This window comes from Mustela erminea, chromosome 13 (assembly GCF_009829155.1).
Source record: "Mustela erminea isolate mMusErm1 chromosome 13, mMusErm1.Pri, whole genome shotgun sequence".
Lineage (NCBI taxonomy): Eukaryota > Metazoa > Chordata > Mammalia > Carnivora > Mustelidae > Mustela > Mustela erminea.
The window spans coordinates 62295567-62319883 of NC_045626.1; the positions used below are offsets into that span (position 1 = coordinate 62295567).

The 24317-nt window shown below is 57.2% G+C and overlaps 1 protein-coding gene and 2 long non-coding RNA genes across 12 annotated transcripts in view; 1 reads left to right on the forward strand and 2 right to left on the reverse strand.

Annotated features, from left to right (window-relative positions):
* Nucleotides 1–24317, forward strand: part of ARVCF (ARVCF delta catenin family member) — a 54746-nt gene that overhangs the window by 20054 nt on the left and 10375 nt on the right. For 5 of the 9 annotated variants that reach the window (XM_032311505.1, XM_032311507.1, XM_032311504.1 and 2 more), the window contains 3 exons: nucleotides 13485–13712; nucleotides 22755–22913; nucleotides 23061–23584. In XM_032311505.1, coding sequence (XP_032167396.1) covers nucleotides 13503–13712; nucleotides 22755–22913; nucleotides 23061–23584 — 893 coding nt within the window. In that variant the 5' untranslated portion in view covers nucleotides 13485–13502. Of the gene's footprint in view, nucleotides 1–13484; nucleotides 13713–17347; nucleotides 17531–19171; nucleotides 19273–22754; nucleotides 22914–23060; nucleotides 23585–24317 lie in introns of those variants that run through there. The other 4 variants (XM_032311508.1, XM_032311509.1, XM_032311512.1 and 1 more) reach the window with 3 other exon arrangements.
* On the reverse strand, nucleotides 2859–6247 carry LOC116572446. The gene is made up of 3 exons (XR_004278328.1): nucleotides 5149–6247; nucleotides 4769–4940; nucleotides 2859–3194 (listed from the first exon to the last, which is right to left on the reverse strand). It is a non-coding gene; the product is annotated as an uncharacterized LOC116572446 (long non-coding RNA).
* On the reverse strand, nucleotides 6932–22735 carry LOC116572448. Of its 2 annotated transcripts, none has more exons than XR_004278330.1 (3): nucleotides 22726–22735; nucleotides 8701–8704; nucleotides 6932–7562 (listed from the first exon to the last, which is right to left on the reverse strand). It is a non-coding gene; the product is annotated as an uncharacterized LOC116572448 (long non-coding RNA). The 2 variants fall into 2 exon arrangements; XR_004278329.1 differs by lacking the exon at nucleotides 22726–22735 and adding an exon at nucleotides 13718–13727.

Consider the following 24317-nt stretch of genomic DNA (forward strand, 5'->3'; position numbering starts at 1 on the left):
TCAGAGTCCATAGTCTCTCGTGGTTCATCTCCCCTTCCAGTTTCCCTCAACTCCTTTCTCCTCTCCATCTCCCTATGTCCTCCATGTTATATGTTACGCTCCACAAATGAGTGAAACCATATGATAATTGACTCTCTCTGCTTGACTTATTTCACTCAGCATAATCTCTTCCAGTCCTGTCTATGTTGATACAAAAGTTGGGTATTCATCCTTTCTGATGGAGGCACAATACTCCATAGTGTATATGGACCACATCTTCCTTATCCATTCGTCCGTTGAAGAGCATCTTGGTTCTTTCCACAGTTTGGTGACCGTGGCCATTGCTGCTATAAACATTGGAGTACAGATAGCCCTTCTTTTCACTACATCTGTATTTTGGGGGTAAATACCTAGTAGTGCAATTGCAGGGTCATAGGGAAGCTCTATTTTTCTTTTCTTTTCTTTTCTTTTCTTTTTTTTTAAGATTTTATTTATTTATTTGAGAGAGATAGAGAGATCACAAGTAAGCAGGGAGGCAGGCAGAGAGAGAGGGGGAAGCAGGCTCCCTGCTGAGCAGAGAGCCCGATGTGGGGCTCGATCCCAGGACCCTGAGATCATGACCCGAGCCGCAGGCAAAGGCTCAACCCACTGAGCCACCCAGGCGCCCCTCTAATTTTTATTTTCTTAAGGAATCTCCACACTGTTCTCCAAAGTGGCTACACCAACTTGCATTCCCACCAACAGTGTAAGAGGGTTCCCCTTTCTCCACATCCTCTCTAACACATGTTGTTTCCTGACTTGCTAATTTTGGCCATTCTAACTGGTGTAAGGTGGTATCTCAGTGTGGCTTTAATTTGAATCTCCCTGATGATTAGTGATGACGAACATTTATTCATGTGTCTGATAGCCATATGAGCATACCTGTCTTATTCTTGATCTTGGGAGAAAAGCTTTAACTCTTTCATTATTGGGTCTGATGTAAGCTGTGGTGTATGTACAATATAATTTGTAGCATATGTAGTATGAAGTCCTTTTTCTCTATAGCCTTTATCATGTCAATGTATTTCTTTCTATTCCTAGTTTGTTTTATGTTCATATCATAGGAGAATGTTAAATTTTGTCAAATGTATTTTAGGTATCAATTGAAATTATCACTTCCCCCCATTATTTTGTTAATATACAGGGCATTATGTCGGTTAATTTTCATATGTTGAGCCATCCTTGAATTCAGGAATAAATCCTACTTGGTTATGGTGTATAATCCTTTGTACTGCTGAATTCAGTAAGCTGGTATTTTGTTGAAAAAAAATTTTTTTTTAAATTTTATTTATTTGACAAAGAGAGAGACAGTGAGAGCAGGAACAATACAAGCAGGGGGAGTGGGAGAGAGAGAAGCAGGCTCCCTGCAGAGCAGGGAACCCGATGCTGGGTTCCATCCCAGGACCCTGGGATCATGACCTGAGCCACCCCGATCCCCTTTGTTGAAGAGTTTTGCATCAGTTTTCAGAAAAGGGCTGTTGAAGCATAGTTTTCTTTTATGGCTTTGGTATCAGGGTAATTTCAGCCTTGTAGAATGAGTCAGTATTTCCTTGCTTGTCAATTTTTGGGGATGGTTTGAAGATTAATGTTAACTCCTCTTTGAGTATTTGTTAGAATTCACTAGTGAAGCCGTCTGGTCCTGGGCCTTCATGGGAGGGTTTTGATTACTGATTCCTTCTCCCTGCTAGTTAAAAGTCTGCTCAGGTTATATTTCTTCATGGGTCAGTTTTGGTAGTGTGTGTGTTTTTAGGAATTTGTTCATTTCTTCTAGGTTATGCAATTTGTTGGTGTATAATTGTTCACAGTATTCTCTTATAATCTTTTTATTTAAAAATATTATACAGAGTAGAGACATACTGAACACAAGAGAGTGGGTTTTTTTGTGTTATTATTAATTTTTTTTTACATTTTTCAAGTTTATTTTTAAGCAACTGAATTTGTAAAATTAAGGTAGCTAAAAATGTTCCTTTGTCTTTCTTCATTTTTTTTTCCAGTTTCACTGAGTATAATTGACAAATCTATAAGCTACTTGATGTGCATGTCATGGTGATAGAATGGTGATAGAATATACAAATACATTGTGAAAGGGTTCCTGCTGTCTGGTTAATGAACACATCCACGATGTCATAACTTTTGTGAGTTTGTATTGTGTATGTGAGTCTGTGTGTGTGGTGTTTGGGTTTGTTATTGTTGCTCTTTTTGACTTGGTGGATTTTGTTTTGTGTTTCATGGATTCATACCTAATCTCCCCTTTTTTTTTCATACCTAATCTCTTACACTCATCAGTCCACAGATCCACAGATATCCTGAGACGGTAAAAATACTCCCCACAGGCAGCTTGCAAAGGATGGCTAAGGACAGCTGAAGTCCTCGTAAGGCACGCAGAGTATCAGGGCCTTGCTGGAAAATCCATTTCAGCCTCTCAGCAGCCCTTGTTCCCCGAGGCACGGGGTCTGGAACTTCTGCCTGTGGTGGGGTGACTCCCAGCTGAAATAACTGGGTTAGCCTGGACTTCTCCGGGCTGTCCAGAGCTCCCAGTGAGCCCTCGTTGCTCCCTCCCAGAGAAAGACCCGTCATGTGAATGGCAGATCATGACTCTGAAAATCAGGGAATTTCACCCTGAAGTTTCCTTAAGAAATTTCAGAGCACGAGGTTCACACGTTTTTAGTGATGTTGAGTTAAGGAGGCCAGGCATCTTTTTTTTTTTTTTTTTTAATTTCTTTTATTTATTTGACAGAGAGAGAGATCACAAATAGGCAGAGCAGCAGGCAGAGAGAGAGAGGGGGAAGCAGTGTCCCTGCAGAGCCCGACGTGGGGCTTGATCTCAGGATCCTGAGATCATGACCCCAGCCGAAGGCAGAGGTCCAACCCCATTGAGCCACCCAGGCGCCCCGAGGCCGGGCATCTTGTTGAACAAAGCTGTCAGCTGTTCCTTGCCATAGGAGTGTCTACAGCACAAGAGATGGTGAGTGGGCGACAGGATGCACGGTTGACATCTGTGGATGGACGGTGCAGCCTCTCCGGGATGTGGACAGCTGGGCGGAGAACAAGCGCGCCATGGAACGTTTGAGGCACCGGGCTGTGCTGGCAGGTCGGGCCAAGTGCACCGCCCTCCCACGCTGCGGAGCTGACCTCAAGCATTTAGTAAATGGGCAGGGTTGGGGGGAGTCCTCAGCCTAAATGCAATCGTAAAATGGAATGGAATCGTAAAATGCAGAAAGAGATGCATTCACACATTTCTGAGCTGGTTTGGAAAGCTTCGATTCCCACCTGTACACTGACAAGCCCACTAGAGGCCTCCTCTCTTGAGGGTGGTTTCTGTTTTGTGGGTGCCGCTCTGCTCTTTCTCCCGCAGGGAGTTTTTGCGATGTGGTGGTTAGTTTCCACATCTCTTGGCTTCGCTCTTTCATCAGCTGCATGTCATTTTCTGTGGCTTTGGAAGGACTGGCCTGAGTTTGCTTTTCGCTGCCTCCTTGTGTGCAGATTTGCTGTGGGGACCCCCTGTCTTGCCCTTCACCGGCTCTGCCCCGGCTTTCTTTAAGTCTCCACAGGGGCCTCACCATTTGTGATCACGCCTTTCCTCTGTGGTCTGTTCCCAGTTCATTGGTTCAACACCGTCTTCCATCTTTGGAGGACACATGTCAGCCATTCCCTAGTACTTGCCCTCATAAGTGTGCTAAATACAGGTTAGCCAAGAGCCACTCCCTCAGGTCCTCCAAAGGCAGGAGGATTTGCCCTGGGTGCTGGTGTGCTGTGGGCAGCTCTGTGCTGGTTGGGTGCCTCTGTCCAGGGTCTGTGGCCCAGCCACCCTCACCCGTCACAGACAGGCTTTGGTGTGGACCCGAGGCTGGAGCCATGTGCAGACTGGGTGTCTCAGACAGGCCTGGCCTCTGAGGTCCTGATGGGGGGCAGCCCATCAGGCTCCTGATGGGGAGTTCAGGACAGGAACGGGGTCTGCATAGGACGCTGATCCTTACCAGGAGCCACAGTGGCTACGGAGCACTCATCCTCCCTTCCCCTCCCGCAACAAGGACCTGGCAGGACCTTCGGGCCACCCACCACCTGTTTTCCACTGGGGCAAGTGAGGTCCATGGGGCAACTGTGGTTGAGTGGGCAGTGGGCACACAGCATGGCTGGTGTGGGTGTCCTATGGGGGCATCATCCCTCCCTGTGTGCGTGTGCACGTAGGGGTGGCTGCCACATGTGCCTGCAGGTGAGTTTTGGGAGGTCCCCAAATGTTATAGGCCTCCCTCCTGCAGTGCTCCCACTGCCTCTGGGCAGGGAGGGGACAGAGACAAGTCCAGCTCCCTGGAGGCTCTCCTGGTATGTATGGGAGGAGTCAGAGGAGACCCTAAAGTCTGTGCTTGGTGGGGGTGAGGTGGAGCCCCCTGCCCTTTCCCACTGAGTCATTTGCATGTAAAAGGGAGGAGTTTGTTACTGGCGGGAGGTTGGTGGTGTCTGGACTTGTTGCCATGGGCACTCATGAGCTTCGGGAGCAGCTGAGCTGGCTCCCAGCCTGGAGAGGGGGTTAGGAGCAGCAAGGCTGGTGTCCAGCTAAGCTTCTGGAAGGGAAAGATGTTCCTGGGGGCCCAGGAGAAGCCAGAGCTGGCTGTGGTCACCTGCTTGTTGGCCCTGGGCAAGAGCAGACTAGGGGGGACCTGGCCCTTGGATGCTGCCAGCCAGGAGCAAGGCTGGAAGGGCCTGGAACCTCTCTCCCCAGGGCGGACCCTGCTCTCTCGCCCACACTCACCTCTGACGCATCCAGAACCGGATGGCCACAGCCATCCCACCTGTGCCCACGGCAGCTGGAGGGCCTTCCTGCCACCTGTGGTGCTTGTTGGCCCTGTCCCAGGTGCTGGGCCATGGGTGCTGTGCTGGCAAAACCTCGTGGAGTCTCCATGCTTGAGTCCCCAGTGTTGTTCCTGAGGAGGAAGGGAAGGAGTGGCCCGTTTCTGGATCCATCTCATTCTTCCCAGGGAACCTCTTTCTGGAGGCTGAAGCCAATCCTGCTGAGCCCCAGGCCCCGTCTCCCTGGATGGCAAGAACCTGGGCTGGTCTTTGTTGGAAGCCCCCTTTGCTAGAGGTACCCCCCCCCATCTGCTCCCTCCCAGGGCTGTGGTGAGAATTGACCTAGTATTGCTGATTTTGGTCCAGTGCAGGCATACTGGTGCCCACAAACAGCAGGCAGGAATGTGATGGGAAAAGCAGGCAGGGAGGGTGAGGCGAGGGAGTTAGGGGGTGCTTATTGACTCAGAGGGGCACCACCGTGTCAGGGTTGGCCCCTTGGCAGCCTCCCCAGGACCTGCGTAGATCTACCCACAAAGGGACTGATCTCTCCCAGGGCCAGCTCTGCCTCGTGCTGCTGCCCCGGGGGCCATGACCCCCACCCCAGCGGCTTAGTTAGCAAAGCTGCCGTGGGTCAGGCTGAGGTTGCTTGGGGAGGGCTGCCGGGCAGGGCGCCCAGCATGCAGGGGCACTGCCAAGTGCCTGGTCAGCAGCCATCAGGGTAGCAGGGACCCGCTGGCTGGGATGGGGAGGGGTTCCGGGGCTGGGAGCCTGGTAGGGTGAGCGAGGCCCCTGATGGGGCAGGCTTGCTGGCGTTGGGGGAGGAGTGCTCTGTGCTGGGCTCCGACACCAGGTCCGCATTGCTCTCAGGTTCTCCTCTTGTCCAAGTCTGTCTTGAGGCTGTGGCTGCAGCAGGCCCGCCCCAGACCACAATGCAAGGCCAGCTGCATTCTCCCCCAGGGGAAGACAGGCAAAGATGGGGACTCCTTACAGCAGGGGAAGCCAGGCGAGAGAAGCAAGGGATAGCAAGCTGGGGTAGGTCTGGGTGCCATGCGCAGCCCCCTTAGTGGACCTGGTGCCAGACTTGCTGTCATTGGACCTGTTCACCCCCCAAGGACTTCCTATACCCAGTTCCCATTGGGTCCTGAGCCTGCTGGCTTGGTTCCCATCAGGTGGGAGTTTTCCCCACTGCCTGTCCCTTTTCCTCTTATCTAGGTGAGCATGTTTCTTCTCAAATTGATGGGAAAGTTTTGGAAATCCCCCAGACTCTAGCAGGCAGCCCTGGGGCTCCTCCCAGGGACCCTTCTGTGGGCAGCTAGGGCAGGTGGCACTGGGTGTGTGTGGGGGGGAATCGGTCCCAGCTGCTAATCAACAGACTTTGCCACCCTAGCTTCCTTGGCTGTACAACCTAGAAGGAGAGTGACTGGGCCGAGGGGCCCTGCCTCACCCCCCAGAGGCTTATTGGCCACAGGCTCCTAGGGACTGCACCTCCACTGCCCCTCAAAGGGGCTTTGTGCCACCACAAAGAGGCTCTGTCCCTCACTGAGAAGCCTGGGTGTTGCCATGGTGACAGAGGGGGCCAGGAAGAAGGGGGTCCACCGTCTTGGGGGGAAAGGGCGTTCCTAGCGTACACAAGCCAGGAGCCAGCGGGGGTGACTGCTGCACTTGCCTCCCTGCCGCCCTTGGCCTGGCCTGGCTAGACAGCCTCCCCAGCTGTGCTTTAGTGGGGCTTTCAGGACGCTTCATGGACACCTTGGCCCCTTGGTAGGGGTTGAGCTCCCAGGCTCTGGTGCCAGTCAGATCTGTCTGCTTGTGGTCCCAGTCTGGCTTTGAGGCTCAGCCGCCTCCTCGGGAATGCCTTGGTTCCTATGCCTGCCCCAGGGTAGGATAGGGTGGGACTCTGAGCCTGGGTCCTCAGAACTGGCTCAGCCAAGCTGCTCTGCTGTCCTTGAGATGGAGTGGGGGATGGGAAGAGTGTGAGCCTCTGCTGGAAGGGTTGGGGGGAGGCCACTCAGGGGATCTCGGTGGCACTGACCTTGGAAGCAGCCGGCCAGCCCACCTCAGACAGTAGGATACTCTGGGGCTTGACCCCTCCCTTGCCCCTCAGTTTCGCCTGTCATGGCTGAGGTAGAGTGGGTGGGCTGCTGGTGCAAGTAGAGAGGGCACTGTGACTGCCAGCCCCTACCTTCCCTATCTGGAGCTCCACAGCTCCCCAGCCCTGGGGACCTTGGGGTGTCCCTGGGCTGGCTGCTACAGGGACCGCCGAGGAGGTGAATCCTCTTTGCCCACACCCCACACTTGGAGCCTGCAAGGTATCACTGTGGGGCTGTGGCTGCAGCTGGAATGTGGGTCTGCTACTGGAGGGATAGCAAGGGGGCTCCCCTGAATCCCAGCTTGGGACCTGGGGGAGAGCTGTCCATCCCCATCCCATGAGTTCTTGTTTGTTTGTTTGTTTTTGTTTGTTTTTTGTTTTTAAAACAAGCTGTGGCCAGTTTTATTAAGGAAAAATTCTGCGTGATATACTTTTCACCAGTCTGTTCTGGCATGCTTCTAATGGTATCAGAATCACCTGGATCAATGATACTCTGTAGTACCTCCCACATGCTGTACCCCATTCAATGTTATTGCCACTGTAGTGATGGACACCAGTTTTGGCCAACATGGCGTAGTATTCTATTTCAGATTTCCTCAAGGCTGGGCAGTTGTTGGCGAGGATGACCAGCTTCGTTTTGCCATGTCTGATCATTTTCAAAGTCTGCCTTTTTTTTTTTTTTAAGATTTATTTATTTATTTGACAGAGAGAGATCACAAATAGGCAAAGAGGCAGGAAGAGAGTGAGAGAGGAAGAAGCAGGCTCCCTGCTGATCAGAGAGCCCGATGCGGGACTTGATCCCGGGACCCCGAGATCATGACCTGAGCCGAAGGCAGCGGCTTAACCCACTGAGCCACCCAGGTGCCCCCAAAGTCTGCTTTTACTCCAGCACGTACTTTCCACTTTTCATAATGAGCTGGAACCTAGAGTTGATTAACTCCAGAGGCTTTTTGGTCTTCTTTGCGGCCACCATCATCCTGCCTCAGGTGTGGGACGGCCCCAACCAAGAGCAGCCGCCACAATGGCCAGGAGAGAGAAAGGGCTCCATCCCATGAGTTCTGACAGAGGCAGTTCCCAGGGAACCAAGGAGACTCTGGGAGTGCCTCAGTTGGCACAGGGAGCAAGTGTCTGTAACCTGTCCCAGTGGGAATCTTGGGCCAACCCTTTAGGTGCTACTCGTGATGGCTCCCTGTAGCTCAGGCCTCCCACCAAGGAGGGGCAGCAGCTGGGATATTCACCTGTCTCTGCCTGCACCCCCACCAGAGCGAGGCCTGTCTGCCATGTCGGCTGGCACTCCCAGCTCTAGACTCTCAGTTCCCAGACCTCAGGCACCCTGGGTCCCCACAAGTGTCCCTGCCTTGACTTGACCCTGAGCCTCCTTCATCAATACCACCATAGCCCCTGGTTCTTCTGGACCACCTGCCTAGCAGCGCACCTGTCCTGGGGCTAGGTAGCACTGCCATGGACCTGGCCTGCACTTGACCTAGGATACCCCAGTGGCACAGGGGAAGAGCCCCCCCCCCCCCAGATTGTTCTCCTTGCACATGCAAGTCGTCCTCCATATGATCATCAGATGTGTGCTGGACAGCCTGGGGGCAGGTCACTAAGGGGCCATCTATCCCACACTCGCCCCCACCAGGGAATCTGGTCCCTTGCAACAGGGGTGCCTCCTCTGCTGGGGGAATCTAATTTCCAGGCTGAATCCAATTACCATTCGGTCCCTGGAAATCCTTCTGCTTTCCTCAGCCCGCAGGTGGCACTGCCTTGGCCCCTGGGGAGCTGAATTCCCAGGCCGCATCCTTCACTTGTCTGCTTGCTGGGGCAGGCAACTGCTTTTCCGTCTCTTCCTTACCTTCAGCTGTAGCAGTAACTTGGCCCCTCCCTGAGCCCTGGCAACACCGGTGGGTACAGAACTCTGCCACCTAGAGGGTCCCTGCGACCTGAGGTGCTTCTCCCTATAGTCTTTCCGCAGGGCGTGGGATCACTTGCTGTTTTCCACGGTCATTGCTTTGCATCTTACATCTCTGGCCACATTGCTCGTTTATGGCCTTTACTCAATTGGAGTTGGGGTTCTGGTTTTTCCTTATGGATTTGCAAGTGTGCTTTATAGATGAAGGGTGTCACTTTACTGCTGGGTGTCACAAAGACTTGATGTCCATGTGTTGATTGTCTTTTCGTTGTCTTTATATCTTTTTCTCCTGCTTTCTATTATGGAAAATTGCAAATGCACAACAGTAGAGGGGCTGGTGTGATGCCTCCCTAGGCGGCCCTCACCAGCTTCTGCCGTGATGAAGTCAAGGTCTAGAAGTAAAGCCATTGCCTTTCATCTGAAATGCTCTCCGCATATGTTACTCTAAATGGTGTCCCTTCAAAAACAAAACCACCTTAAACCACAGCATGTGACGCTGTTTTGCGAGGATGTACAGAAATGCTTTGTTCTTATAAAGCTGAGCTGGTCTGTCTTTCCTTGGCAGTTTGTCCCACTGCTTTGAGGGTAAGAATAGCCTTGTCCCGCCCAGATACCCCAGCCTTACACTGACCTCCGAGCAGCACTGCGGTCCTGCTGGGTTTGGACAGACGTGGACTCTGCCCTGTGTGAACTCCCTGGCCCTGGCCTCCTCCAACGGTGGCCCAGTGCCCATCCTTGTGGGCTGACCAGAGGCTATCCCTGCAGCTGTGGGCACTGTCTGACCATAGTACGGGTGACAGGGTAAAGATGGGCCCCCATGAAGCCTGGCCAGCAGTGTTTGGAGCAGGTCTCCATGCTGGCAGTGTGGAGGGTAGGAGACATGACGCCCTCCTGGGCAAAGAGGGCCTTGGAACCACCAGGCCAGGGTTCTGCTGCTCACACCACTTCCCTATCTAGGTGGAGGGTGGCGGGTGGGGGGTGGGAGGAGCAGAATGGGTTTCAACCAGTGGCCAGTCCTCTCTTCCCGCTCTTGGGGGACAACTGGCAGTGGGCCAACAGATGGCTGACGAGGAGTCGGGACTGGAGCCCAGGCCTCTGGCCTGCCTCCCCCTGCCGGCCTGACCCTTAGGAAATTCCTCTAATTCCTCAACCCAGATTGGACTCAGGCCCCATAATTTGATTTTCTGGAGCAGGGTTTGGCTCGACTCCTCGTGAGGAAGAATGTCTGGTTCAGCAGGAAGACGTCAAATGTGGGTTTAGGTTTTGGGGGAAGGATCAGCGTCTTCCCCTAGCTCCTCTGGTGGTGTCTTTGCTTTCCTGATAGACCCAAGTGTTGGCCACAGTTGTGCCACAGAGTGCTCAAGCTCCATGCTCCCCCTGCCTAGCAGCATTTCAGAGCCTTGTTCTTATCTACCCGGGTACCCATTCATCCACCCATCTGACTCTCTACCCACTCACTTCCAACCTACTCATTCACCTGCCCATCTGACTGCACCCACCGCCATCCTCTCGCACAACCACCTGCCTACTCACCCTCCTATCCATTTCCCCATCCATCTTGCCTCCTGTCCTTTCATCCCTTCATCCACTCAGCAATCTGTCTACCTGGGGTCACTGGTGGGATGTCCAAGCAAAGGTAGGTTTACCCCAGGTTCACTACCTTCATTCCTATCCGGGGTCAGTGAGACTGGGTCTGCACTGCATGTTGGTTCCTGGGCTGTCGGGTGTGGTGAGAAGCAGCCTCCATCAGGGACTGCAAAGCCAGTCCAAAGCCAAAGCTGGGGTCTGGCTGAGGGTTGTGAGGGCTCTGCCTGATGGACAGTGTGGGGCCCTTGCCAGGTGAATGGAAGCTGTGGTAACCCTGGCCAGAGAGGAGAGCAAGGGTCAGCAAAGACCCCCACAAGCATGGTGCTTCCCTGCTAGCCTCAGGCCCTGCCCAGGATTGGGCCCCTCCCTGATGTCCCCCTGGGGATGATGTCTTTAAAGTTTCATGGTCCATCTTAAAAATTCATGCATAGGGGTGCCTGGGGATCTCAGTCCATTAAGCAACTGCCTTTGGCTCAGGTCATGATCCCAGGGTCCTGGGATAGAGCCCCGAGTCTGTCCATCAGGCTCCCTGCTCAGCAGGGAGTCTGCTTCTCCCTCTCCTGCCCCTACCCTCCTCCTTGTGTGCGTGTGCACTTGTGCTCTCTCTCTCTTTCTCTCTCTCTCTCTCAAATAAATAAAATATTTAAAAAATTCATGTACAGTTTGCTTTTCATGTCATCACATATTTATTGTTTTAATATTTTGAGTTACCATTAGAAAAGCCGCCCTCTGGAGCACTGGCCTGGCTCGCCTGTGCCCACACACACTCCTATGCACAGCCGTACACCGCAGAACCAGGAAGGCCACCACGTCAGGACCTTGCATACCCTAGGCCTGTCCTCAAGGCCACTGAGGTGAGGAGGCTGTGGACTACAGGCCCAGCATCCTCCCCACTTACAGGCAGAGAGAGGGGTACACCCTCGGGCTGGGGCACAGAGCCTGGGCCCCAGACCCAGAGTCTTTGGTCTTCATGGATGACTACAGGGTATTCTTCCTCCAAGCCAGCTGGCGTTTGGGGGTGTCTCCTGGGAGACACACAGTCATTTAGCTCCAGCTGAGAGAACTGGGCAATGGGAAGGTCATTGTGGGGTTTCTCCCTGTAGCCTTAGATTTCTGGGCCTCTCGCTGGCCCCCAGCCAGAGTAAGTGGGCTCCCTGTATGGGGGGGTTCCTTGGACCCCAGAGCTGGAACATGCTGGAAGGCCCAGGGCAGTGGAGCTGGAGGCTAGGGCTGCTCGTCCCCTGCTGTCCCCTGGGCCTGGTCTGAAGGGGAGCCTGAAGTCAGTCAGGAACCCATGTCTCGGCACAAGGAAGGAGGAAAGTCACCTAGGTACAGGGCTCACAGATGTCCTGATCCCAGCCTCCCAGGGCCTTGAGACCCGTGCTGCGACCAAGGACTCGAGTGACCTGGCTCCATCCCCTGCCCCACCTTGGGCTGCCCCCCAGGGAGGAAGACCCCACCGTGCCTACTTGGGGCCACCAGGCTCAGTCCTACTCTACTGTTGGGTGGTACCAGCTGTGGGGCTGCGTGCTTCTGGGGCCCATACCCAGGTAGCAGTGGGTATGCCCAGGAGGCTGTGTGCACACAGCCGTGGACATGCCATGCTCTTTGTCCCTTACTCCTTGCTGGCCCCAGAACCCAGTCTATACTTTCCTCAACCCCTCTGCCACCCAAGCGCCTCCCCTCCCCTCAAGATGGTCACCGCCTCTCCCAGCCCAACATGCTGACTTGCTGCCCCTCTGCTGGGTCACGCTGACAGTTTTCTTTGTGTGGCAGGTGTTGAGGAAAATGAAGCTTAGCTTCTGGGACCTATGCTGGCCTCTTGCTTCATGGGGCCTGGTTTTCCCAGCTTCAGAGTGGGCTGGGCTCCATGGTGTCTTGAACTCCGTGTCCACACATGCCCCCCAACCCTGTCCCTGGCTCAGTTGGTACCAGTGGCCAGGCCCAGCACCGACCCCTCCTTTCTAGGGTTCTGTTCTTGCAGCTGGCCCTCTGAGAGTGTTGCCTACTGCACCATGTCTCTAAGTTCAGGCCCTGTGCTGTGAAGGGGCCCTGGGGCCGGTTGAGTCAGCCTCAGCAGGCTGGTGTGGGCTGGGCCAGGAGGAGGAGACCCTGAGCAGTGCTGGGCATCGCACCGCACCCCGAGTGCCTAGCCATGTGGTCTCATGGCCCGCACCCCACCTGCTGGCCTGTTGTTGTGAGCGGGTCTGTGCTCCATATCCTTCCCCTGCTTCTTGTTGCTCACGAAGAGCACATAGGCTGGGCTGCCAGGGAGCCAGCAGCGAGGAGAGTGCTGGTGTGTGGCTGCAGTTGCTGAGTCCCTGCTGCCCCTTCCCACACCCCTGGGGCTCTCCCTACAGATGGGGCTTTACATGCCTGGGGCCCTGCCCTCCACCTTCCCTCCTTATCCAGTATGAGCTGCATGGGCTGCTTCTGAGTTCAGCATCTCAACCAGATTTTTACTCTGTCATGCGGGTAGATAGCACTCTTGTCCCCAGCCAGTGTGGCTGTGAGTGGAGGCCTACATGCTGGTCTGTAGGCCATTGTCATCCCCTCACCTGCCTGGGGGACCTGCCTGGTTGGTGGCTCTGGAGTGTCTTCTCTCTCCCTCCCCACGGGGGCACCAGCTCTGCCACACGAGCTGTTGTGGTCCCTACCTTCTCTGAGCCGGAGCACTGCCTCCGTGAGTTGGGCCTGTGCTGGCCCCATGAGGTTGGGATGAACCGGCATGCGCTGTGGGCAGCAGAGGGCCTGGGTGGTCTGAGAGGTGGTCATACCAGCTCTTCCTACCCTTCCCTTCCCAGAGGGCCCTGGATGCTCACGGTCAGTGGTTCTGCTGGGCCTGGCAGGAAGCAGGGGCTCCCAACTCAGAGCCCCACACTCTGCAAGGAGGGAGCTGGCTGCTTCCGGCCTGTCTCGGATTAATGGCTTTTAATTTAGAATTTAATCAATGCAGCTTCTCTCTGGAGAGCTGGATGCTCTGGTCTGGGAGTGAGTCATATGATCTGTGAGTGGGTTGGGCAAGAGGCCTATGATGGCCTCTCTAGGCCTCTGTCCTGGCCCCACCTTGACCTTGCTCTGCTTTGCCTGCAGCCTGCTGGCATCCTGGTTATGGAGGACTGCAACATGCACTCAGCTGCCAGCATCCTGGCCTCGGTGAAAGAGCAGGAGGCCCGCTTTGAGCGACTGACGCGAGCTCTGGAGCAGGAGCGGCGCCATGTTGCCCTGCAGCTGGAGCGTGCCCAGCAGCCCAGCATGGGCAGTGGTGGTGTGGGCAGTGGGCAGCCCCTGCCAATGGCCTGGCAACAGCTGGTCCTGCAGGTAACACCCCATGACTCTGGAAGGGTGGAAATGGCCAAGTAGGGGAACAATCAAGGGGCCTTGGTGGACCACAAGCCAGTATTGGATGACTTACTGCAAGATATCTTGGGGCCTCTGAAGAGGGGAGGAAAGTGGGATCCCAGGGGGACTGGAAGCCTCACTTGGGTGTACAGGGCACCCTGTGATGAATGGGCAGGACATAGCCCAACACTCCAAATGGCACCCTCCACTCAAGTGAGTCCTCAGAGCCCAGGTAGCTGGGCAAGGTCTATTCTGGGCAGCTCAGCAGTCACTCTGGTGACACTGAGGGTTTTGCCAGCCCTGGAGTCTGCTTGCCATGATAACCTCCTTTGTCGCATGCATCAGTGAGTCAGCCCGAGGGGAAGACTTGAGCAAGGCTCTGGGGTCTGCCTACGGCTCAGAGGGTGACCTGGAGCCTCAGTTTCTCCACCAGCGAATGCCCTTAAACTGGGCTCAGGCTCCTGCTCAGCCCCAAGAGGCGTGAAGCCCTGTCTGCTCTGTGGCCAGGCCCTAAGCATATGGCCTGGACTCCTCCTTCCAGCCACTGTATCCCAGTACCTAACCTACGGATGGAACACAAGAGCATCTGGTTTATGGAGAAGGAGGGACAAAACAAGAAAACGGGGGAGGCCTGGAGTTTGGTGTGATTTTTCAGTTCATACTACTGACTGAGGGACAAGGCAGGGGCTGGCAAGGCACATCACAGGAGCTCCTATCACAGGAGCCAGGAGAAGGAGGGCCCTGCGTGGGAGTCCACTCTACAGACCTCCGACTATTGCTCCTCCTCACTACCAGATCCAGAGCCTGGTGGCAGGGGGCGCAACCTACTTAGTCTCCTCACAGGGTGATCCTAGAGGGCTCTCCCAGTTGTGGTCTGCTTCTCTGGCTCAGCTACCTGAGCAGGAGTAGCACCATTGCTCTGCTAAACCTGGCAGCCAGACCTCCTCCCAGTATATCCCCCAGCACCTGCTCTCATCATTGGGCCCCTACTCTAGGCAACCAGACAGGCTCTTGGCAGCGTGGGGCAACCTGTACCTATATGGCTGGAGAGAGAGGGAGCAATGTATCAGTCTCTGTTGAGACTGACTCAGTTGGGCCTGACTCTGCCTGGCCAGGGCACGTGGGGCTCAGAAAGCAGCAGCCCATGTCGGGACAGGGGACCTGGCACGTGACCTTCCCCCCCCTCAAGACCGTTGATGGTCTCACCTACACAACCCAGCGTGGTATACAGTCAAAGCCAAAAACGTGTCTCTAGAGGGCCCGTACGCACCAGCAGTCCCCACCATTGGGAAACTATCTTTCCAAGCCTTGGGTGCTGAGGAGGGCCAAGGAGCCAGTTCTCAGGAGCCCAGGACTGAGGCAAGGTGGGTCCAGGTGCAAGAGCCCACCCCCACCATCCCCTGGATCTCAGGCACCCCAGAGGCTGAGGCCTGCACCCCCAGATGTGGGGAGTGGAATAGCCCAGCTGGGCCACATGGGGACAGTGACAGTCAGTGACCTCAAGGCCATCCTTCAGGCGCCAGGCCCTCTTTCAAGCTCTCCCAGGCCGGAAAGGGCTTTAGCCTCCAGCCCAGAGGGCACTGCTGAAGGTCAGTGCCCCCACAGTGCCCCCATAGCCTGGAGCTGCCCCGGCCTCTTGGGGCCTGTGGACTAAAGACTTAAGGCTGTGACCTCTCCCCGCCCACTGTCCTCCTGGCCTATCCTTAGTTTTCTGTCTCTGGGGAGGAGATGGTTTTCTCAGGGCAAGATTGGAGAGAGCCTGTGTTCCCAGGGCTGGGGGTGGACTGGCGGGGCTGATGGGACATTGGGGGAGGCGGGGCCACATCCGCTGACCAGGGCTGGCAGCCCTGATCCCAGAACTGCTTCCCAGATTTGTCTCAACAGGAGATGCCTAGTGACCTACCTGCTGGGCCCAGGGCTGCCTGGAGCTGGTCTTCAGGGTTAGAGCTGGGGTCTGTGAAGCTCAGGGCCAGTGGCGAGGCGGGTCACTGGGACTAAGTGGGGTTGAGAGGGGTAAGGGGTTGAGAGGCCAGGGGCTACTGCTGTGTTCCCCAGGCTGCAGCGCTGTCCTGGCCACCTGCCTTTAATCCTCTAGCAGGAAGAGCTCCCGGCTCCAGACACTTGGCTAGAGCAGGGCCAGCCTTCAAGCAGTGTGTGTGTTTGTGTGTGTGGCTGGGGGGATGCCTTTAGGGACCTGGCCAGCCCCAGGTTAGGCTGAGGTGGGTTTGTGGCTGGGGGGCTAGCATCTGGTGAAATTAGGGAGAAGGCAGAAGCAGCTGAAATGTAAGTTCCCTCAGGGCAGTGGTCCAGTCCTCTTGCTGCTGTCCCTGTTCCAGGTGGCTCCCTGTGGGGTTGCCAAGGATGGAAGATAATGGGGCCAGTGGTCAGGGCAACTCAACCCTGTGCAGATGGGGGAAACAAAGGCTTGGAAGGACATGTAGCCAACACTCAGAGGTGCCTGAGCATGCTGGCTGCGTGCAAGAAGGGTAGCCCCCCGGGGCGGGGGGGCTGGATTTTCTGCATGGGGTCTGGGGCAAAGCAGAAGGGGGGCAGGAAGCCAGGAGCCCTCCTCTCTTGCCAGATCCATGGAACCTCCTTGCACTGCCCCTTTCCCTTATTCATCTCAGAGCCTAGTTTCCTTATCTGTGATACAAGAGCTGTTGGCTTGCCTTTGTGGGGTATGACCCAAGAGGGCTCCAGAGCCCAGCCCAGCCCTTCTGGGTCTGCATTTCCATCCAGCACCACCAGACTCTCTGGGGCGTGGCTGTACCTTCATTCCTGCCTGGTTTGGAAAAGTCCTGATTAACCAACCAGCCACTGTGACATCACTCCCCCACACCCCCATCGGCTTCCGAGTGCATCAGAAGTATGGAGGAGAGAGGGTCTGCGGCCCTCTTGGCGTTGGGAGCATTCACCCAGAGTCACCCAACTGCTGAGCACCCCACAACCACTCTCACCTATTTGATCTGCTCTGACACCCCTAAGAGGGTGGGGGAAACCCTGAGCCTCTGTGTCTTGATGGGGAGAACCCAAGACAAAGTGGATCAGTGCCAGGTCCATCTGGCAGGCCCCAGCTGAACTTTGTTGAGGCACTTAATTTGGGGGGGGGTGGGCTATGCTGGAGTTTGGGCAAGGGACTGGGGCCCTATCTGGGTCACTTGAGAGCCCTTGTCATGCTGAACATCGCTGTAACTACTCTCTGATCAGCCCTCATTTCACAGCAGGGCAAAGTTTCTCGCAGTCCAGGTGAGCAGCCTGTGTCAAAGAGGATGGCTGCCCTGGCCCCAGCTCGGCCAGAACTCAGTTTCCCTAACTCTGCAGGGGGAGAGGCCTGTGAGTTTTTTTATTGGAGGTAAAATGAGGCCTGGGAAACAGGACTCAGCCAAAGTCACTCGGCGGGAAAATATCAGCCCCGCCGGGGAAGTGGGGGAACGAGGAGTCCAGGCCGGCTGCTGGGGAGTTAGGGGCGACCTCGGCCCAGCTCTGGCAGCTGAGCTGCTCCCAGCGCGGGGTTGGGGGTGGGGGGCGGGACCTCGCCCCGCCCCTCCGGCTCCCGCCCCACCACCCCGCTGGCCCCCGCCCCGCCCCGCCTGGGCGCGGCCCAGCTCCATTGGCTGCTCGCCGTGACCGCCGCCAGATCCGCCCCCGCGGGGAGCGAGTCCGCCGAGCCCGAGCCCGAGCGGCCGAGGCGCCGGAGCCGAGCCCGGTTCAGCTGCCGCCACCGCCTCCGTCGTCCTTACCGGCCCGCGCCGCCCCCCCTCCCCGAGCCCGGCCCGATGCCGGCCGAACTCAGACAGGTTGGAGGGAACTTGGTCCCAGGCGTGGGGGCACCGTCCCGGGGGCCAGGCGGCAGAGGGCGGGGCACCGGCCTTCCCGGGAGGACCCGCTTTTGTTCCGCGGAGCCGCCGGCCGGAGGAGGCTATTGTCTGCGCTTTGGGCCGGCGCGTTCTGCCCCGGGGCGGGGGGGGGGGCGGCGGAGTGAGCGCGCCGCCCGGGGGGGTGTGCAAGGCGCGGGGCGGGGCCGTGGGGTTTCTGGGGACCCGTCGCGGGCGCCCCGGGCGGTGCGACTAGGCGCCGGGAAGCGAGGAACAGGATCGGGGTGGGTGCACCCCAGGGCAGCGCCCAGGACAGGTGCCTGGGTCGCATGTGGTGGGTGAGGGCCTTCCTGAGCAGCCCCTCTGTGCAGGAGGGATGCCGAGTCCGGAGAGGGCAGCCGGGCTAGGCCTCCAGCTCCCTGGGGGTCTCGGTGGGCACCCCCGCCCCTCCACACTCTTAGCGCGGGCTCCGACTCTGGGGACCTGCGAAGGAGCTTCCGGAGCTTTAATGGAAGCCCTGTCTGCCGAGGCAGCGCACGTGAGGGGAGGAGTGGAAGACGGCCCTGCCCGTGTGCGGAGGCGGTTTGGGGGGGTGGGTCTCCGAGGAAAACCCGGTCAGTCAGCCTCCCAATGCTGGGAAGGAGCGGGAGGGAGGCATTTGGGCATCCAGCACCTCCGTGCTCAGAGGGTTTGGGGTGCAGTAACAGGCAGGGAAACTGAGGCTGGAGGAACAACTGCCCCAGGCCCCTTGTGTTTGGGGGCCGCCTGCCTCTTCCTGGCAGCTGAGTTTGTGCCTGCTATGCAACTTTGGTATGGCCCCTAGGGTCGACCTACTGATTGTCCCATGATGTAAGGGGCAGCTGGGGGCAGCTGGGGCCACTGTGTAGCTGATGGATGTGGCTTGGGCTTGGAGAAACTGCAGTGGGTGACAGCCAGCCCTGCTATCCCCCACAGCCTCGCTTCCCCAGGCTGCTGGGCACCCACTGCCCCATGGTGTCTTGGCCACTCAGTGTGGACTGCAAGCCCTGGTAGGTGGTCTGCTGCCCTGGGGAGGTGATGAGGCCCCCATCTGCCTGGGCTGGGCAGAGGCTCTGGACATCAGGAGAGGGCATCTGTAGTGGCCAAGAGCTTGCCCTCCGATGAGAGATGCCAGCATGGATTGTCTTGGACTCTATCAGGGATGGCTGTGCTGGGGTGTAGGCGGTAGGGGGACATGTTCATCCCTTCATCCCTCCATTCATTTATTCAGTGCCGGCTGTCTTGTGCCCTTTGTGGGCCAGGACGGGATTGTGGGAGCCAAGTGTGGGATCCTACCTTAACCCATTCTCTGAGTGTGCAGTGGGACCATGGGCAGGGTGGGGGGGGCACCTGGCTTGAGGTTTGCTCTTCACAATACACACCATGGGTGCTCATCTGTGAAGTGCGGTTGGTGACATTGATCCATGCCTCTGGGACCCCAGTCCAACCCCCCTTCCCATTATGACTTGGCTTGTTTTCCCATCCCCTCCCTCTGCCATTCCCACACGTACCTCGGATGTGGTTGTGGGCCTTTGCAGCCCATAAGAGTGGTGGCCCCTCTGTATGTTGGCCCACATCTTGTATTCTACTCCCCATGTTCCTTAGGTCCAGCCACCAAGGTGTCCGGGACTGGCACTATCCCGCTTGTCCTTTGGCTGTGATATCCTGGGTGCCTTCTGTTTCCATATGAGGAAGCTGAGCCCCAGGTGTGTGACAGGGCCTATGGCCCTCTCTCTGTGCCTCTGGGGACCCTCTTGAGAGCAGTGGTGGCTGGTTGGGTTTACCTTTCTGAGTACTGGCCACTCTGGCCTCAGACTTGGAGTATTGGGCCAGGCCCCTTCCACAAGTTCAAGGGAGCTCCTGGGAAACCCTGGGTCTGGATAGCAGCCCCACTCTGGGCCAGGCCTATAGACCTTGGACCGGATAGACCATGGATGGGAGTGCCATGGGGACAGTTTGGGCTGTGGAGGAAGGTGATGGGAGACAGGTCAGTGGTCCCAGGAAGAGGGGTAAGAATGCAGCTAGGGGTGGGGAAGGGTGATAAGAGATAGTTGACAGGATTTGACGTGGGATGCAAAGGGCTGGGGGTTATGGGTCCAGGCTGGTGTTCATGTATGGGGTGCAGAGGGGCCCTGAGCTGCATGGCCAGGGGTCTCTGGGTTCTGCCTTCCCGGGTAGGTAGACATGTGGCCCTAGAGCAGAGTTTTGAGGTAGGATGAAGATGCAGGCACCCCAGTCAGCTGCCTCTGTTGAGTGCCATCTGTTTGCCAGTCATCATTCCACAGACCCATGCCACCACCCCAAAGATGTTGCAGAGGCCTGAACCGTGTTTTGACCTTGGGCCTTTCCCCACCACAGGCTTTGGTTCCCTACTCTGCTGCCAGCTCTGAGACCACCCGGAGTGGGTGGTTGAGGGGGTGTCCAAGTAGTCTGGTCACAGGGGTGGGAGATAGGAGGAGGTGACGGAGATGTGTTGGCACATGCAAGTCCCTCTGGGGTCAGCAGGCCCTGTGTACCGGGGACTGTTAGGACAGCATGCAGATGGACACGCTTGGGCCCGTAGGCCAGGCTGGGTGCTTACACACACACCTGTGTCTGTGCACGTGTCCCTGTTGGAAGCACCAGGTACATGCACACATGTCCAGTTACTTATCTGCATGTGTGCCCAGGCGTGTGTAACGGGGGCCGGGCCTTCCTGTGATCACCGGCTGACTCACGCTCCTGCCTGCCCGCCTGCCTGGGTGAAGTCATCGCCTGTTTTTAGCTCCCTGAGGTCATTTGCCAGTGGGGGCTCTTGGGGCCTCAGGATCCCACTACCGGGCTGCCTGGACTGGGCATTGGTGGGTGATGCTGTGAGGTTGCCAGGCATTGTGGTGGGGTGGGGTGGGGGGTCCTGGCTCTTCTGGACCCCCATCTCTTCATCCCCTGTGCTGCACTGTGTCAGACCCTCATCACAGGCTAGAATGAGAATAAACTGAGTCACGGTAGCATTAGAGTCTGAGGTGTGCTTCCTCCTCCTCCTCCCTTATCACACCCAGCCCCTAACTGGGGAGTTGGAGGCTCTTCTCTCCACTCTCAGGGCCACGTCCTCCTGGCAGTGCTCTGGTCCCCTCTTGTCAATCTTGCTCCTCGCTCCTCCCCTCCACTTGCAGCCAAAAGGCTGTGGCCCTAGGCCCCTCCATGCCTGGCCCCCCAGGGCCCAAGAGAGAGAGCTCAGCACCTGACACACATTTGCTTCCACAGTTGCTAAATACAGGTGAGGCAGGCGAGACACCAGTGACAGGCTCTCCCTGAATCTACTGGTCTGGAACTGTCCCGGCTCCCAGGGCCTTCAGAGAAGAGCCCAGGCCGCCTACCCTGGCAGCCCAGCCACACGTCCCTATTCAGGGTCTCAGCTTCCTCCTCCTCCTCAGGGAACATCATTCCTCCTTCCTGGCCATGTCCCCATCACGCTTTCCACCTTCAACCCCAAACTGAGTGGCAGCCAAGGCTGCGGCCCACAAGGGGTGAGGTGTTGGCTGGAAGGCCTTGCAAAATGGCCTTCCCTGTGGATGCCTGAGATCCCCTGTCAGTGGTTTGTGGAGTCCTGGCTAAGCTGCTCCCTTCTGTCAGGCCTGTTTTCCTTTCTATGAAATCACATACTGTTGTTCTCTTTGGTCCTGCTTCTGGGAGCAGAGGCTGCATTCTGGGGCTTCGTTCCTGTGTCTCCAGAGCCCAGGGCATACGCCTGTCCTAACATGGTGCAGGCCTATATCTGGACCTCTGAAGAGTTTGCGGGGGTCCAGAATCAGCACTGTGTGCAGTTGGGGGCTTAAGCGTTTTGTCAGGGCAGGACCCAACCTGAGGAGACTCTGCACCCCAAGAACCTTGGGAAGCCGGCCCCAGGGCAGCCCTGGGCATCTAGGCTTACATACCTCCCACACCCAGGAGCCAGGAGCAGAGTAGGGCTCTGGTGGTGGGCAGATAGGGTTGTGGCCTTCCTTGGGCCTCAGCTCTGTTTCTGGATAGGGCCTCAGAGGCCTGGGGGCCCAGACAGGGGACCCATTCCTCAAGGCACAGCATCTGGGCCACAGAGCAGGGCCTGTCCTCCTGCTGACCTGGCCCCCGCTGCCCCCCGCTGCCCAGGAATGTGTTCCTGCTTGCCTGCCCACGGCAGCTTGGGTTTCAGCCCCTATCCATGCTGGCCAGATGCTAATCCTGGGACGTTGGCATGCTATGGGGACCCGTGCAGTCAGAGGCCCAGGGGTAGACGGACTTCAGCTCTCAGCCCCCTTTGCCAGTCAAAACAGTCAGTTCAGCTCTGTTATGGAGCCTCTGCTTCCCCATTGGCAAGTCTGGCCCTAGGTGTAGGGCCTTAAAAAGGCCTCTGTCCAGAGTTGTCTTGCCTGGAATTCCACCACGGTCATCCCCTGCAGGGATGAAGGCAAGGGGAGCTGCAGTTGGGGAGATCTTGGAGGGAGGTATATGGAGAGGGGACACCAGGGCTCCCATCAAGGACTAACTGGGGACACCTGGCCGGAATCACCACCTCAGGGTTCTGAGAAAACACCCAGCACCTCAAGAGGGAGGGCCAAATGCTGGCCCAAATGAGGTCGGGCTAGGCTCTGCCTACTCAACACCCCAAGAGTGTCCAGGCCGGAAGGAGCAAGGGTATTTTGGGCATTCTGAGAACTGGGTATTTCCGTCCTGCGAGGGCGTCTGGCTGGCCTTGGGAGCAGTGGGGGCCTGGGTGTGGCCCTGGGGAGTCAGTGAGTGGTGTTGAAGCTGCTCCCCGAGGCCTCTGCGTTCAGGGTTTCTTGGGAAGAGGCCCAGGACACAGGGAGGCCCAGCCGGGGGTAGGGAGCTGTGTCCAGAGTCCACGCTCCAGGTCCCACCAACCTCCTTGGGCCACCAGGAACCTGTAGCAGCCAGGCCTTGGAGCTCAGCTCAGGGAGGCACCAGGACTGAGGCACCAGGATTGGGTCAAGCCCCAAAGACCCCCATGGAATAGGGCAGCAGGATCAGTCAGCCCCATGGCATTCAGAGGCAGGAATGGGCTGGGGCTAAGATAGGCTCTGGGGCCTGTGGGTTCCAGGGGTGGGAAGAAGGCCCTCCCGGCCTCTAGGCCAGCACTAGCATCCACACTCTAGAGCCAGCGAGCTGTGGGTCCTCCCACTGACAACCCCTCACCCCACCCCACCCCACCTAGGAGCAGAGCCCGGGCAGCCAGGCCTCACTGGCCACAATGCCAGAGGCGCCCGAGGTGCTGGAGGAGACCGTGACAGTAGAGGAGGACCCTGGCACCCCTACCTCCCATGTGTCCATTGTCACATCAGAAGACGGCACGACTCGGCGCACTGAGACCAAGGTATGGCCAGGCCCAGGCAGTGGACAAGTAGGCCATGTAGCCACGGTTGTTGCATGTACAGAGGGGCCTCCCAGGGCACCAATTGGGCTGGTGTCTGGGTCTCTCAAGCTGCCCAGCCTGCCCACCGGCCACCCACTTCCCCACCAGGTCACCAAGACGGTCAAGACGGTGACTACGAGGACAGTGCGCCAAGTACCCGTAGGCCCAGATGGCCTACCCCTGCTGGATGGAGGCCCCCCGCTAGGCCCCTTTGCAGACGGCCCGCTGGACCGGCACTTCCTGTTGCGTGGGGGCGGTCCGGCAGCCACACTTTCCCGCGCCTACCTCAGCAGTGCGGGCAGCTTTACCGATGGCCCTGAGCCCCGTGATGTCCCCAGCTATGGCAGTCTCTCCCGGGGGCTGGGTGTGCGGCCCACACGTGGCCCCCTTGGCCCAGGCCCCGTCGATGGCTGCTTCACACTGCCTGGCCGACGTGAGGCCTTCCCTGCAGGCCCCGAGCCTGTGCCGCCAGCTGGTCGCTCCCAGCCGGAGCGCTTCCAGGCAGAGCCATACGGCTTAGAGGATGACACCCGCAGTCTGGCTGCTGACGATGAGGGTGGCCCGGAGCTGGAGCCTGACTATGGTACTGCCACAAGGAGGAGGCCTGAGTGTGGGCGTGGCCTTCGAGCCAGGTGAGGACCCTCAGTCTGGCCACCGCCTCTGGGAAGTCTGTGTTCCATTCCCCCAGCAGAGAGTCCTCTGCAGGAGGTCTAGCTGCAGGGGCTACGTTAGTTAGTTACACACTGGTTTCAATCAGCTTCAATTCAAGGACAGCAGCAAGGGAAGCTTCTGGATAGTGGAAGTTGCACCAGCCACCCTCCCTAGAAGTCTGGAGGATTAGGGAAGTCAGTGACCATGCCCAACACCCACTGTCCCTGCTCCAGACAGATGACCATGAAGGTAGGAACACAAGAGGTTCAGAGCATTTCCTCTGAGTCTGAGGCTCCAGCCTTTCCCCAGGACTCAGTTGCCCCTGTGTACAGAAGCAACCAGAAACTAGGCCATCAAGCTCTTCCCAGCATCGACTCTGGTTCTGTCACCTCAGCCCTCAGTTTTTCCATCTGTAGAGTGAGAACATGATGACAGCCTCGGTGTGAATTATGCTGGGTGACCACAGGCAAGACACCTGACCCCTCCTAGCCTCAATCCCTGCTCTAGGAAGTAGGTTTGCTGGTGACATCCCACAAAGACATCTTGTACTCTGGGGGACTGGGGGCCTGAATGCCCCTTATATGGTCCCACCAGGATGGCTGTGTGCAGGGAGGGTCACCTTCTGCCCCCACATCCTGGCAGATCTCATGTCACAGAGATGGTTCTCACGGGAAAGCAGGATCCCAGTCACAGATAGATGTTTCATAGAAATGC